This window comes from Echinops telfairi, unplaced genomic scaffold (genome assembly GCF_000313985.2).
Source record: "Echinops telfairi isolate 266 unplaced genomic scaffold, ASM31398v2 ScPeMD7_9;HRSCAF=40, whole genome shotgun sequence".
In the NCBI taxonomy this organism is placed as follows: domain Eukaryota; kingdom Metazoa; phylum Chordata; class Mammalia; order Afrosoricida; family Tenrecidae; genus Echinops; species Echinops telfairi.
In genome coordinates this window covers 29,597,198-29,612,105 of record NW_022103906.1, presented here as the reverse complement: position 1 = coordinate 29,612,105, position 14,908 = coordinate 29,597,198, and the positions used below count along the sequence as shown (strand labels likewise).

General features: G+C 43.6%; 1 protein-coding gene across 2 annotated transcripts; it reads left to right on the top strand.

Moving 5' to 3' along the window:
* Window positions 1-14,464, top strand: VDAC3 (voltage dependent anion channel 3). 2 transcript variants are annotated; one of them, XM_004707562.2, is made up of 10 exons: window positions 1-68; window positions 3,240-3,308; window positions 4,570-4,619; window positions 6,596-6,598; window positions 8,351-8,503; window positions 9,269-9,321; window positions 10,361-10,588; window positions 11,833-11,983; window positions 12,728-12,785; window positions 13,952-14,464. In XM_004707562.2, exons 2-10 carry the CDS (start codon window positions 3,242-3,244, stop codon window positions 14,041-14,043), a joined length of 855 nt encoding a protein of 284 aa, XP_004707619.1. In that variant the 5' UTR covers window positions 1-68; window positions 3,240-3,241; the 3' UTR covers window positions 14,044-14,464. The 2 variants fall into 2 exon arrangements, with proteins under 2 accessions (XP_004707619.1, XP_004707618.1); XM_004707561.2 differs by lacking the exon at window positions 6,596-6,598.
* Window positions 14,465-14,908: the final 444 nt, after the last annotated feature.

Below are 14,908 nucleotides of genomic sequence, written 5' to 3'. Positions count from 1 at the left end.
GGCGGCGTTGGTTTGAAGAAGACCTTCAGCGTTGCCCTGGCCGAGCGGGACGGGCCCTCTGGCTGGAGGTGAGCGGAGCCGAGGCCGCGGGTCGGCGCGACGGGTGGCGGGGCCAGGGGCGCGGCGGGTGGCGACGGAGCAGGGGGCCCGACGAGAGACTGGCCTAACGGAGGGTTCGGGAGGGGCCGCAGTCTAACGGGGCGCGAGAGCGGCGCGGGCTGGCCAGGCAGCCGGGCGGAGGGGGCGCTGGCCGCGGTCAGGGACCGTGCTCCGCCGGTCGAGTCCGGGGATGGACCCCAGCGGCCCAGGGGGAGCTGCGAGCGCGGAGCCTCGACCGCCCTCCAAGCCTGGGGGCCGGGCGGGACGCTGGAAGGATTGGTTTCTAGGGCGGTCGTACCTCAAACCTACGCCCCGGGCTCCAGCTGCTTCTTGGGAATTGCTGTCCGAGGCCAGGGGAGCGCCTCCACGTCTGGCGGCCCGAAGGGATGCTGTACTTGCCCTTTAAACAGCCCGGACGGGGAACAAAAGCGGCCCGTGCTGTCAAGTTGGTAATTGTGTAAGGCAGCATTACCTCCTCAGGCCTTTGACTCCCGCCTGCATCGACTGCAGCATCCGAACATCGTGCGTTGTCTCCAAACAATAAGTGCATTTGTGAAGCTAATAGAAACATGTAACCATACTCGACCCGCCGGCAGCACGAAGCCTTCCCGGTTTTTGCTGGATCATACCAGCAATGCATTTTCCATGGGTATCCTGTGCCTGACAAAGTAATCTTAAAATAGGCAAAATTGAGATCAGTTGGTAAACTGAACCAGCTATGCGGCTTTTGCAAAATATCTGGCAGTGGTTTTGAAAAATAGCCACGCAGAATCCTCCAAAGATGGTGACTGGGTCCTCGATATCCACAGGAGGTCTTAACATTTAAATGTTTCTTTTTCGTTGGTTCATTTGGTTTTCATATTCTTCCATCTTGGCAGTTGAAGAAGAAACAGAATGTCAGGCCTTCACCATTTCTATTTGAATGTGGAGAGCCTACTTATCTTTACTTACCTTCCAAATTGTGGATCTTAAAAAATAACATCAAGTTGGAAATGTACACATATCAAAAGTCTCGACTGATCACTTGTGCATAAAGGGCTTGAATGGTAAAATAAAGACTGATGTGAACTCTGAAACCCTGTAGCTTCAGAGCAAAGTCTAATGACTTTATGAGTCAGTACATTTATGCTCAGTATGTAAACTCTCCCTCTTCCTAACTCAGTGTCAACGCTGCCTTCATTTCACAGATTTAGGTGAAGGGACACATTATAAATAAATTCACAGTTGAGACATACTTACTCAAGGGCATGTCATGTTTAGCTATGATTGTACACGGAGAAACTTTTAGCAGAAGGCAAGATTCAGAGGTAGGCTAAATGCAAACAACTACTGGCTTGCATGTGTAGATAGTTGAAGATTAGGAATTGCAGAGACTACCTGGTGACGCCCTCTTCAAGGTATACTAATGTGGCAAACCACTTGAGGTGGTTCTGCCATTTGTTGTACATGGCTTTGGAGTATGCCTGATAAAGGCAACAGCTTGTTGCCGGAAAAGATTTTCCATCCTACAAAGAGGGTAAAGGGATGCTATGCTCTGAAACCAGTTGCTGTAGCCGTTCCGACTCACAGCATTCCTGTAGGACAGAGTAGAACTGCTCCATTGGGTCTGGACCCTGCACATCTGTATAAAGAAACAGACTACCACATCTTTGTTTCCCTGAGTGGTTGGTGGGTTTGAACCACTGAGAGTCCAGCTGCCAAAAAACACAACAACCTAAACAAACACTGCCATCCAGTTGAGTCTGACTCATAGTGACCCTATAGGATAAAGAACTGTCCGAGTGAGTCTTGGAGACTGTCAGTCCTCAAAGGAATAGAAAACCTCATTTCAAGAGCAACTGGTGGTTTTGAACCACTGACCTTGTAGTTAGAGGCGCAACGTGGAGCCCCCTTGGGCTCCTGAAAAGTTGATACCTTCTGAGAATTTGACTAGAAGATCTATTGGCAGTGGGAAGACTGACTAAGATAGTAAGTAGACAAAATGAAAATCAAGGCACCTTTAATTTGTGAGGCTTTGTCATTTACATCAGTTATTAGTAAACAGATTATGTAGCCAGAATCACATTTCTGGTTAATAGGTATGATTACAGCACTTAACTTTAAAAAGCTTTGAGAGATGGCAAATTTTAGATGAAATATATTTCAATTTATTTGGTAGCTTTTTAAGAACTGAATTCTGAAAGAGCAAAAAATGTTAAAACTAAGGCAGCGGTTCTCAACCTGTGGTCTTGACCTCTTTGGGGGTTGAATGACCCTTTCACAGGAGTTACCTAAGACCATCGGAAAGCACATATTTCCAATGGTCTTAGGAACGGAGACACCGCTCCTCTTTCCATCTGCAGACGGGTCCACTCACATGCAGATATGCCCACCTACGAGTACCCGGTGTGAAGACTGTTACCCATGCTACACCATGCTTCAAGACAAAATTTCATTGATTTGTCATTAGAAATAAATATTTCACAATCTATAATGACATTGTTTTTGTGATTAATCACTATGCTTTAATTATGTTTAATTTGTAAAAATGAAAATACATCCTGCCTATCAGATATTTACATGACAATTCATAACAGTAGCAAAATGATAGTGATGAAGTAGCAATGAAAATAATTTTATGGCTGGGGGGTCACGTCACCACAACATGAGGAATTGTATAGTAAAGGGTCGCGGCATGAGGGAAGTTGAGAATCACTGCACAATGTGTTTTGTGTTTATTAAAGTTTCTTAAAATATTGACCTTCTTGCTCTTTGGCTTTTATCACAGTCTGAGAAAGGTTTTTTCCGCTAAGGTGAATTTTGCTTAGTTTTTCACAGTAAGCCGTTTAGTGTAATACAACATCTCCTTCAGTCTGTGAGAATGTTTCTTTGAAAGGCCAGCTGTGCTCATTGATGAATTGGTGCCTTTGAATGCCTGTTACCTTGCCTGGGAAAATCTTCTCCAGTGTTACAGCCAGGCAAGTTCTTTTATAAGGACAGACTGCAGCCTCTTAACTTTGATTGCATTAGAGTCTGAACATTACCGATGCAAAGGAAGACAAAACTGTGTAGTACTTCTCTTAGAATGAAATGTGGGACGTCTGTGGGTGAATAGATACTAAAGTGATCTCCATTCCTTTGTCCGCATTCTTCTTTATAAGCTATGTGTAACACACCGACTTACTGTGACCTCGGAAAGGCTGCCAAGGATGTCTTCAACAAAGGATATGGTAAGTGTGCTGTTAGAAGTGTCCAACTGTGGGCCTTATGCATGGTGGTTTGAGGCCATAACGCTCAGCAGGTTACTGGGCTTAACTTTTCAGAGGTAGAGTCCTTTGTTGTGCTGTTAGTTGCTGTTCAGTTGATGTGACTCACAGCCACCCCATGGAACAGTCGGACTGCCTGGTAGGGTTTTTCTAGGCTGTCATCTGTAAAGGAACAGAGTGCCAGGCCTTTGTCCTGGGGGGTGGCTGCATTGAATCTGGACTGCCAGCATTCAGAATAGCTTCTGAGCACTTAACTGTTGTGCCGCCAAGGCTTCTCTGGAGTCACTACAGCATGAAAAGCCATTTATTTAATGTTATCTGTAAGGTAAATGAATAGAAATCTATAATGTATCTATGTCTCTTCTGGCTAGTCCTGGGGGTCAGTTAAAGCATGGGGGGACTCGTTTTCCTTTCCAAATAGTGGAAGTGTTTTTAATGAGAGTAGAGGTGCAGCATTGGAACCTGTTTGTAGTAATGTAGTCATTGATCCCCAATACATATATTTTTAAAACTTTAATCTTAACATTCTTAATTTTTATGCTCAATATATTAGATTTTTTCATATTATCCAGTAATATTAATTATATATTTAAAACTTATATGTATATTAGCATAGTATCTTCAAATAATATTGATGCTTGGAATAGTGTGTGTATATATATATTGTATACATATATTCCATACATCAGTTGGATCAAGTACATATGTACGTATGTTGTCATCATCATTTTCAAAACATTTTCTTTCTACTTGAGCCCTTGGTATCAGCTCCTCTTTTTCTCTCCTTCCCCCACTGTCCCACCCTCATGAACCCTTGGTAAATTATAAATTATTATTATTTTCATATCTTGCACCGTCCACTGGCTCCCTTCACCCACATTTCTGTTGTTTATCCCCTTGAGTTGGGGGGGCATTATACGTCAAATATTGTAGTCGGTTCCCCCTTTGTCCCCTTTACCCCCACCTTCATGGTATCGCTACGCCCATTATTATGCCTGAGGGAGTAGTATATTTTAAAGTATATGTTTATTTATTTTTCAGGACTTGAAATTATACTTGTTATTTTGTTATAATTCTATTTCATAAAGAACTCTCAACTAATAAGAGTACTATGTACTTCCTGTATGGAAGACACCATGGACTGTTTTCTTAATTTTATTGAGTTGTAAAAATTGGCCTGTATGTTACATTTTGTACATTATTTTGTTTGTGTGTTTGTATCTAGGGTTTGGCATGGTCAAAATCGACCTGAGAACCAAGTCTTGTAGTGGAGTGGTAAGTACCTAATATATATATATATATATTTAAAAATCCATGTAACATAATTGGAGAATGTAATTTAAAAACCATTATCCATGCTAATTATATGAAACAGAGTACTTGTGACATTGTGCTGTCTTCACTACAGATTTGTCTAATGCTCATATTTCAGTCCAACTCTACTCAGCCAGTTAAACCCATAGAGCAGTTGAATCTTGGAGGCCCCACTGTGTTCGTTATGAGTATTCTTGTCTTACTCCTAGAAGGTATAGATTATATCTATTTTTACCTATGCTCTGGCTTTATACTTTCATGAACACGCATATGCGCACTAGAAATTTTGCTTCCATCATAATGTGCTAAGCCAGAAGCCCTGGTGGTGGAGTGGTTTCATGTTGGGCTGCGAGCCACATGGTCGACAGCTCAAAACCACCAGCCGCTCCAAAGACTGGGATTTCGACTGCTATAAACTGCAGTCTCAAACCCGCAGGGGCTGCTGCGAGTCAGCACTGACTCGATGGCAGAGTTGGTTTGGTTTATAATAACTAGTTCAGCATTTCTACATGTACAACGCAGGGGCATTAATGATGTTCTTTGAGCTCTGTCACCGTGCTCCACCCTCCCTTTCCGTATTGCTCCCCCCTCAGTCGCCGTAAACGCCCTGCCCACTACAGTTCTATCTAATCTCGCAAGCTGCTGCAGCTGTCCCTCTGCTCCCATCGACACTGTAAAGCAGGATCACTGCCCAAGGCCGACGCTCTTCACTGGTTAATTGAACTTTCGTTTGGCATTACAGCTTCAGGGGACATTTCGGGTTGAAGGGTTAAAGCTTATCTTAGGGAAATAGTCTGCGATCCATGCAAGTTTTAATGCCCTTTTATAAACACAGATAGATTTTTTTTGCTGACCTTTCATGCATGATTAGTTGAAAGACAAAAAAGTCTCGTAAAGTACATGTAGATTGTAGTATTGTTTTTTGGGTCCCCCCCCAAAACCACTTTATTGGGAGGTGATACAGATAGCATATCATTCCATAGTTGAATCACATCAAGTAGTATTGTACAGATGCCGGCACAAGTCAGTTTCAAAACATTCTTTCTTCTTGAACTCCTTGATATCAGCACTCCCCTATACTATAGTGTTTGTTTTTCTTTTTAAAAAGCCATTTTATTGGGACTCTTACAACTGCATCAAGTATATTTGTACTTATGTTGCCATAAGCCTTTCCAAAACACTTTCTTTCTACGTGTGCCCTTGGTATAAGCACCTCTCCCCCCCGCCCCTTGCGTGCGCGCGTGTGCGCATGTGTGTTTTCATGTTTACTTGTTTATAAAGTCTTTTGGGGAGGCCAGGTGGTAGAAGTTAACATGGTAAAGAATATGTTGACATAGTTTTCAAGGGCCATTACCCATACCTTTCATTCAACAAATCTCAACAATTAGGTTAACATTACATCTACTTCAGGCTATTAATTTCTTCTCACTGTCTGCGTTATTTAGTACTTACTTATTCAAAGCATTCATTAGAGATGGATAGGCCTGTGCTTTATCACTGTCTCTCACCCCCTGAGAGTTTCTCCGGTGGAGAGTTAATATGTGTGGACCAGAGAGCTCCTCAGTCAGAGCACCCCGGTGAGGGGGTGGTTAAACTGCTTGGTTGCAAACCAAAGGTAAAGCGTTTCAAACCCACCAGCCACTCCCAAGGGGAAAGATGAGGCTGTCTGCTGCCGTAAAGATTTACAGACTTAGAAACCTGGTGTGACAGTTTGACTGTCTGATAGTGTCCCTGTGAGTCACAGTGGACTCTGGCCATGGAATGGGTATCCTCACAAGGATGGGCACATTTTATATGCAATGCTGTTAGAATAGAAGTGCGTATACTCATTTAAGTAGAGTTTCACAATTTGTTCATGTTCAGCTCATGTTGCAAAAGTCACCATTTAAAATTTTATCTCCCTATCACACTGCTGCGGTTTGGGAATATTCATTCAGATGGTAAGAAAAAAAGGCATATTTGTGTGCTTGCTTTTATGACTGCTTTTGGTCTCTGGCACCAATTTAAGATAGATTTCACCATTGCTTCAAGTTTCTTAAATTGTATCTTGATTTTTTTTATTTTATTGTATACTGTCTGGTGGCATGATGGTTACTTGTTGTGCTGCGATCTGCACGATCAGTAGTTCAAAACCACCAGGTGCTCCACGGGAGAAAGTTGGGGCTTTCTACTCCCGTAAAGAGTTATAGACTCAAAAACCCACACAGACAAGTTCATCCTGTCCTGTAAGGTAGCTGCGAGTTGGCATCAACTTGATGGCAGTGAGTTTATTTAACTAATACTTTTGTGTTGTTTTGTTGCTTACTAGCATGTGCTGTAGAGCTATGAGTGTTATATGCATGTTAAAGAATGCATTTTGCACTGTTCTGATAAATGATAAAAATCAAGACTAAAAACAGGCAATTGGGAGTCTGGGAATTCAACCTGAAAAATTTCTGGCATTCTTTTTGACATTTGTACCTCTAGTGTTTCAGAGTTTTTATAGAACTTCAAACTAAGAAATGATAATGCTAATAAGGAATAAAGTTAATTTCATGCATAAAATTTCCAAAGCACCAAAACTGAAGGTTTGTATTTGCTGTAGTTGTGAAGGTAAGATTTAAGTGGTGACTGTAAATGAGTCGTTGAGTTTGCTAACAGAAAGTGTCACGTTGAGAATTGTGTGAGCTGTCAAAAATGACTAATAATGTTTTTATCATTTTTACGAAGGCCTTGCCCTAAATGTGCAGCGTGATACTCTGTTAGAAAAGGTTCTATTTGGTGTTGATAAACACATCATAGTTTCCCAGTTGTTTCATCTCCTGTAGACCGGGCCTTAGAGAGCAGCGTGTTAAAGGGAGGCTTCAGACTGCAGACAGCAAAACAGAACCGGGTTGGTGTATTTCATTACTGTTGGAGCAGCACCAATCAGACGGTGTTTTTTTCTGGATAGTTCCTGGATGGATGGTGACAGGTGTTGACTGTTTGCTTCTCCCCAGAAGGAGATGTGTTTCAAGTAGCTGGCGGTCATGTGACTGCAAGGGCACTCACAGGGAGAGGGGTATCAGGAAGGTATTTGCAGTAACTGCTAACAGCACCTTGAAAGGTAGACTGGGGGAGATGAGGGAAAGAGAGAGGAGCTATTCACATTGCGTTTTGTTGTGAGAAGCGGACAGATACTTCCCATTATTGAAGTTGGTTATGCTGAAAGCTTCACAGACAGTCTTAGAGACAGAGCAATAAAGCTATGACCCTGCAAAAGCGAGCCAGGCTGTGCTTTCCGTGTTTAGGGATTTTTATGGACTTAAAATGTAATGACTTGAAAGGTATGATCGAGAACTCATGATCATAGAAGCAAACTTTAAGGTTCAATATTTTTGTGTTTTTAGTAAAGGCATTTGTTTTCAGAAAGTAAGTTATTTTCTTTTACAGGAGAGAATTTGAGTTTCCACTTGACTAAGCGAGTGTAAGCAATGTGACTATCAGTGAGAGAGGTGGAGGGTGGGTAGAGCTGAAGTTAGGTAGCCCGTCCTAGAGCTTCCGTTCATTTCGATTGCAGAGAGAGAAGGCAAGCAGCAAACAGAGTAAATTGTACCGGGTCCCGACACATCCAACACCACGTTCTGAAATGATTTTAAAACTTATTTGAGGAGCTAATTTTAAGGTAATTTGAGGAGCTAATTTTAAGGTAATTTGTTTGTCTTGCTCACCAGGAATTTTCTACTTCTGGTCATGCGTACACTGATACGGGAAAAGCATCTGGCAACCTAGAGACCAAATATAAGGTCTGTAGCTATGGACTTACCTTCACCCAGAAATGGAACACGGACAACACTCTGGGGACGGAAATCTCTTTGGAGAATAAGGTAAGAGAAAGCACTAGAACACTTGTAGATTTATTAAACAAATACATTTTACAGACTCTGTGAGGCACAGACTCCAGGTGTCATCTGGATGAGAGGTTATAACATCCTTCTTTGGTATGTCTTAACTATTGTTTATAAAAAGTAGGGCTTTGTTTGTGAGCACACTATCACTTTGCATCTGTTCTCTGACCAATTTCACGAAGTCTTTAATACTGCTGAGCCTTCCCTGGGTAGACCAGACTACTCACATCGAAATTGTTTCATTTCGCTGTCATTGTAAAATTGGCCCCACAGAAAACTGTTTCTGAAATTCTGTGATGGTTTTAAAGAGAAGTTCTGTGAGATATTTGTCAAGTGCTTGCTGGGCACAGGGCATTATTTTTGAGTTGTGTCTATATGCACATCAATGTAGAGAGAGAAAATTTATTCACATGTATCATTAAATTACTTAGGACTTGTTCAATATCGGATATGCCATTATATCAATTTCAAGATTAATTTGTTGAATTGGAATTGTATTACTATTGTATTATAATTTGTTATTTTTTATAATAAGATTTGATGGGAAAATCTTGATTAAAGCAGAGGACGGGAGGGAAGGATGTGGGCATAATTTAATATCTAATATAATACTCTGATACTTAACGGCCTATAATGATTTCCTTTCTTTTAGACGGAACTAGAGGAAATTTTAGAATTGGTTTCTTGAGTTGAAAAGATATTGGAAATTTATCAATGTGCTCATTTTAAATCTTTATTTTTCAGTTGGCTGAAGGGTTGAAACTGACTCTTGATACCATATTTGTACCGAACACAGGGTAATTATGCAAACCCTTTCTTTCTGAAGTGTTTTGGAAACCTGCAAGGATAGAGAGCGTTGAACGTGGGAGCTGCAATTACAAGCTGGGAGGCACGGGGCCGGGGAGGTTGCTGCTGGGAACCTGGGGCCTGGTGGACGTCGCAAAGATGAAGGAAGACTCCCGGGGAGGGTGAACTGTGGATTTGGAAACAGAAAAGATTACAAGATTTATAAATCTGTTCCACAGAGAAGCATCATAGAAAACGCGAATTGCTGAAAGGGTCTGAGACCATAGATATTTTAAAAATTATATTCTAAAGATTTATGGATATGACGTTTTTCTGAGAAGTGAACTTTTAGTAACGGAGAGAGTGCAGTGTCTTCTCTCGGGACCACTCTGGTTGTCATTCTGCTGCTGACTTGCATTCTCGGCCCCTGCTAATCTCCCCAGGTCTCCGCTTCATGTCCTCATCCCTAACCTGGACCCAGCGTTGCCTCCTATTTGCCACGCAGGGGCTGATGCTATCTAAAAGGTGCCGGGGAAATACAAAGTGGCATTTCTTTAGCTGTAGCAACACATTATCTCCTTCCTGCTGAATACTTCCAGTATCTGCAGCGCTGCTCTCACCAGAGGCCTCCTCGGAGTAGCATATGAGCTGTTAAGAACTAATTAGTGTTTTCTCTATTGTCTTTCCAAACAAGTGTACTTCTCTCTCTAATATGTTTGTAATTCAGCAACAGATGTGTGTTTTGTGACATTTGGGCACTTGGAAACCTTTAAAGAGATGTAGTTTCTCACGATTATGAATTTGGCACTAAAAGATATTACTGCATATACTTTTTTCCATGTCTTGATTAAAATTAGTGATGAAGTAGCCTATCATTTGAATTTGAATAGACTAATATACATTTATGATTTAACAAAATTATGAAACCTCTTTATACTCTTATCTGCAGTCTTCCAAAATAATATAGAAATTAGGGGATAGTCTTTAGAGATCCGGGCTGAGCTGTAGTAGAGACTCATGTTGTTTTTATTTTGTTGGTTTTTTTCACAGAAAGAAGAGTGGGAAGTTGAAGGCCTCCTATAAACGGGATTGTTTCAGTCTTGGCAGTAACGTTGACATTGATTTTTCTGGACCAACCATCTATGGCTGGGCTGTGTTGGCCTTTGAAGGTTGGCTTGCTGGCTACCAGATGAGTTTTGACACAGCCAAGTCTAAACTGTCACAGAATAATTTCGCCCTGGGTTATAAGGCTGCAGACTTCCAGCTGCACACTCACGTGTGAGTGTTTCTTATTTCTTCCTTGGTAGTGCCAGTGCGGCCACCTGGAAAGGTGGGAGCCGTCAGCCTCTAGAGAGGATTCGAATTGATGGGACTGGTATTTGCTATGCCTTGGTGGACACCCCGCTTGGGTGTGCTGTTTGCAGTCCACAAAATCCTGTAGGGAGGGCTGGTGCCCTGGGTGCAGAGTGCTGTGCTGCCGGGCGTGCCTGGTCGCTCTGCTTCTACCCTCCTGTCAGTAGAGCCCTGGGGCAGGGGAGACCCCGGCAGGGCTCCCTCCTGATCTGAGAGATCCTGTGGAGGCCTGCCTGCTGCTGCTGCTGGCATCCTGCTCAAATAAGCAGGAATCGCCGCTGAATTGATGTGATCACCCTGGGCATCACTAGGAGTGCTGTGGAGGTTTTCAGGGACACCTTGGTCAGAACCCAGTGCCCCCACCAGTGCATAACGGATTCAGTTCTGCAGGCTGTACCTCATAATTGAAGTTCAATTTGAAAATGGAAAAGATGAACGAGAATTTAGAAATCCGTTCCGAAGGGACACACTGTAAAAGTGGGGAGAGCACATTTTAAGATTGTGTTTGTAGTCTTGGCCGGTGAGAAAGCAGCAGCCAGAGTGTGCGCCCGCTTGTGGACAGCCGGTTTGACATTTGGATGCAGCGGTGAAGGCAGAGGTGTGGACACGAGGACGCGGTAAAACTGAAAGCTCCCGTGCTAAGTTGAGATGCTTGAAAGCAGTGCTTTGCATGCTTCTGTGGAGCAGTGCAATCTGGATATTAGAGGATGTTTTCTAACTTTAGAACTTTGTTATATGTGAAATCCAGGTTTGCCTTTACTTCTGCCCTGGTGCCTCTGTTTTGACTGTTTGTTTGCTTGTTTGTTTGTTTAAATTACCAGAATCTCGATTGAGGTCTTTCAAGTTTCTGAATTGTGTGAAAATCTCAGAGATTCATAGGCCATTTTTACTGAGGTGATCTGCCTTGGTGCATAGTTGAATCCTGTCTAAGAAATTTACATCGTGACAAGGGCCCACGCCAATCAATCAGCTGTTACTAGATTTGAACTAGGCACCTATTAAAAAAGAGATGGATTTAGTTGTTTTGTTGTACAGTCATTTATGCTAGAAGTTTGCTGAAACTTGAAATTACAAAAAGGTCGTCATAGACTTCGTTTCCGCATCCTTAGTTAACAGCGGTAATAAGATAGACTGGTTACCTGTAACTCTTCCCTCTTTCATGGAAACAGGAATGATGGCACTGAATTTGGAGGTTCTATCTACCAGAAGGTTAACGAGAAGATTGAAACGTCAATAAACCTCGCTTGGACGGCAGGCAGTAACAACACCCGTTTTGGCATTGCTGCGAAATACAAGTTGGATTGCAGAACTTCTCTGTCTGTAAGACCATGCTGCCCGGGCCTCTCCTGGGTTTGCCTCCAGGTGGCGCCGTGTGCATGCTCTGGGTCAAGTTGAGTGAGCCAGCTCTACTTGCAGTCAGGAAAGGGGAGGTTGAGGCTTTGGCCTACCATTTTTCTTCTCTGTGAATTCATGGGATTTGATTACTATCCCCGATGCTCTTAGGCCTTATTTGTAATAATGCTAATTGAGCTCTTAAACTTTCAGGTACTGGTCTAAGGGCTTTACATGTATTAGCTCATTCATTCCTCACAAATACCCTTACGTGGTGAGTAGTATTGTCCTCACCCCCATCTTACAGATGAGGAGACTGAGGCCTAGGTCAGGTCACGTGCCCAAGGGGTGTCACACGTTCAGTGGTGGTCCCATGGATGTGAACTCTGGCGGTTTGTTAGCAGAGGCTGTGCTCTAGCCAATGCCAGGCTGGCAGCTACCATCTCCACGGCCTGGGTGCGCAGGGGTGTTGGGCTGGCACGTGGTGCTCTAGGGTTCCCACTGAGGCCTTCTCGCATGCCTTCCATTGTCCCTTCTCCTCATGGACTTTTTTTTTTTTTATCTAATTGACTTCTTAAAGCCTCATCTTTTATGTTTTTATTTTATTTATTAAAATTCCGTTTCCTCGGGTGCTTTAACTTTGGAAACCGTGTGCATGAAGTAGTGGTTTTATCAAATTGACCTATTCTGAAATTAATTATGTTCTCTTTCTTTGCCTTCTCCTAATCTTAGGCTAAAGTAAATAATGCCAGCCTGATTGGACTTGGCTATACTCAGTCCCTTCGACCAGGTAAGTGATGCAATTTAGTAGCAGTAGGATTGGAGTTAAAGAAATAATGAAAATGATTGTCCCTGTAGATCAGAGCAGATGATTTTGTCATTGGGTTGCAAACCAATCAAGTACTTTTACTGAAAAACATCGATATGCTTCCAATTAGGCTCTTAGGAACTGTAGCTTATGAGTGTGGCGGAACCATTTATTGTTCTTGTCTCTAAGTAAACTTGACCATGATCATCCACTATTCATTGCACCTCAGAGTCTAGATTACCTATGTAGATGAAAGGTGCACTGGTCGCACAATGGTTAAGTACTCAACTGCTGACCAAAAGGTCAGTGGTTTGAACCCACCGGCAGCTCTGCAGGTGACATGACCAGCGCTCGGCTCCCGGAAAGCTTGCTGCTGCTGTTGTGTGTGCTGAGTGTGTGTCGCTCCTAGCGGCCCGGCGCACAGCACCACCCTCACCCCGAGGTTCCTGTGCTTGAGCACTCGCCGCAGCTGTTGTTTCAGTCCATCTCCTGGAGGGCCTCCTCCTTTGTCATTGTCTTTTCCGGACTACGCATGCCGTCTCCAGGACTAGTCTCTCCTGACACAGCACATTCAAAGTATATGAGGAGCACTCTGGCTAGACTTCTCCCAAGCCGGATTTCTTCCTTCTCCTGGCAGACCGTGGTATATTCAATATCCTTTGCCAGCATCATCATTCAGTTCTTTGGTGTTCCTTAGTAATGGTCCAACTTGCATATTAAATGATTGAAAATACCGTGGCTTGTTGGTCCTCAGAGTGCGATCTTGGCTGTGCAGCCCTGGGAGAGGTTCCGTGCAGCAGATGTGCCCAGTGCAGTGTGTCATCTGCTTTCTCTAGTGAAACCCAACTTCAGCCCTTCCTCTGTTGCCACTAGCCTCTTCTCCATGTATGATGAAGGCGTGAAGATGACAGCCTACCAAACCCCGTGGGCTCGTTTCTCTCTGCCACGAGCCTGACGAGCTGGACCCCCGTCAATGGCACGGCACGGCACGCCACACCACGCCACAACGGGACGGCCTCATAGTGGGAGGCTGGTGACTCTTAGGCCCAACAGTAGCCCATGCCATTGACCTCACCCATCGTTTCTCGAGCGTTCTGACCTGACTGTAATGCTTGTGTGAGTGATGACTGCTGCTTTCTTCTTCCTAGGAGTCAAGCTGACCCTCTCAGCTCTAATTGACGGGAAGAACTTCAATGCCGGAGGCCACAAGGTTGGCCTGGGATTTGAACTAGAAGCTTAATGTGGTTTTGAGATTTGGCCCTGGAGGTGAAGCGAAAAGAACCCACTATGTTTTGGCCTTAAAATTCTTCTGTGAAATTTCAAAAGTGTGAACTTTTTATTCTTCCAAAGAATTGTACACCTTCCCACACTGGAATCTAGAGTGTGCAAGTCCATCCCAAGGGAGGCACTTGGAGGCATGCGTGGAGGTTGTCATGTTTGTGCCACATTTCAGTTCAGTCCCTCAGTGTTGTTTGCGTGTGCTCCTCAGTGACAGCGTAGTGTCTGGTTCTAAAGGAAATGACCGACCCTCCAGTTTGTACATCACGTCCTGCATGTCCTACACCGCTATTTCATGACCTTTTAATGTAGAGGTCTCTGCTGTAGTGGAGTCTTTGGTTTCTGCATCAGAGTAAAATAAATCCATCACATTTGGAGCATAATCACTTATCTGCTAGTAGTGATTTTCTTACATCTTGGTGTGTTTGGAAAGTTTTGAAAAGTACCTTATGGGTTGGAGTTTGCACGTAGAAACGGTCTCTCAAGTAGTCAAGGTGATAGACCCAACAGTTCCCTTAGCTGCTGCCTGCCCTCCCACCTTGACCCCTCCTGTATCGCTCTCATGGCCTCAGCAGAGGGGTGAAGCATACATATTCACTGTAGTTTGGTAGAAGGGCTGATATGTTCTTGAGGAAGAGTGAGGGTGTGAATGGGCAAAGGAAAAAATACAGTTGGGGGAATCCTGTGGGGAGGAGAGCGAGGTGCGAGGCCAGAGCTGGCGAAGACACACCTGTGATTCTGTCAGGGCCTCAGATAAGCACGGTGACTACATTCAGAAAACCTGCAACCAAAGAGTGGCTGTACCAGTTCAGGGAGGAACTGAAGAC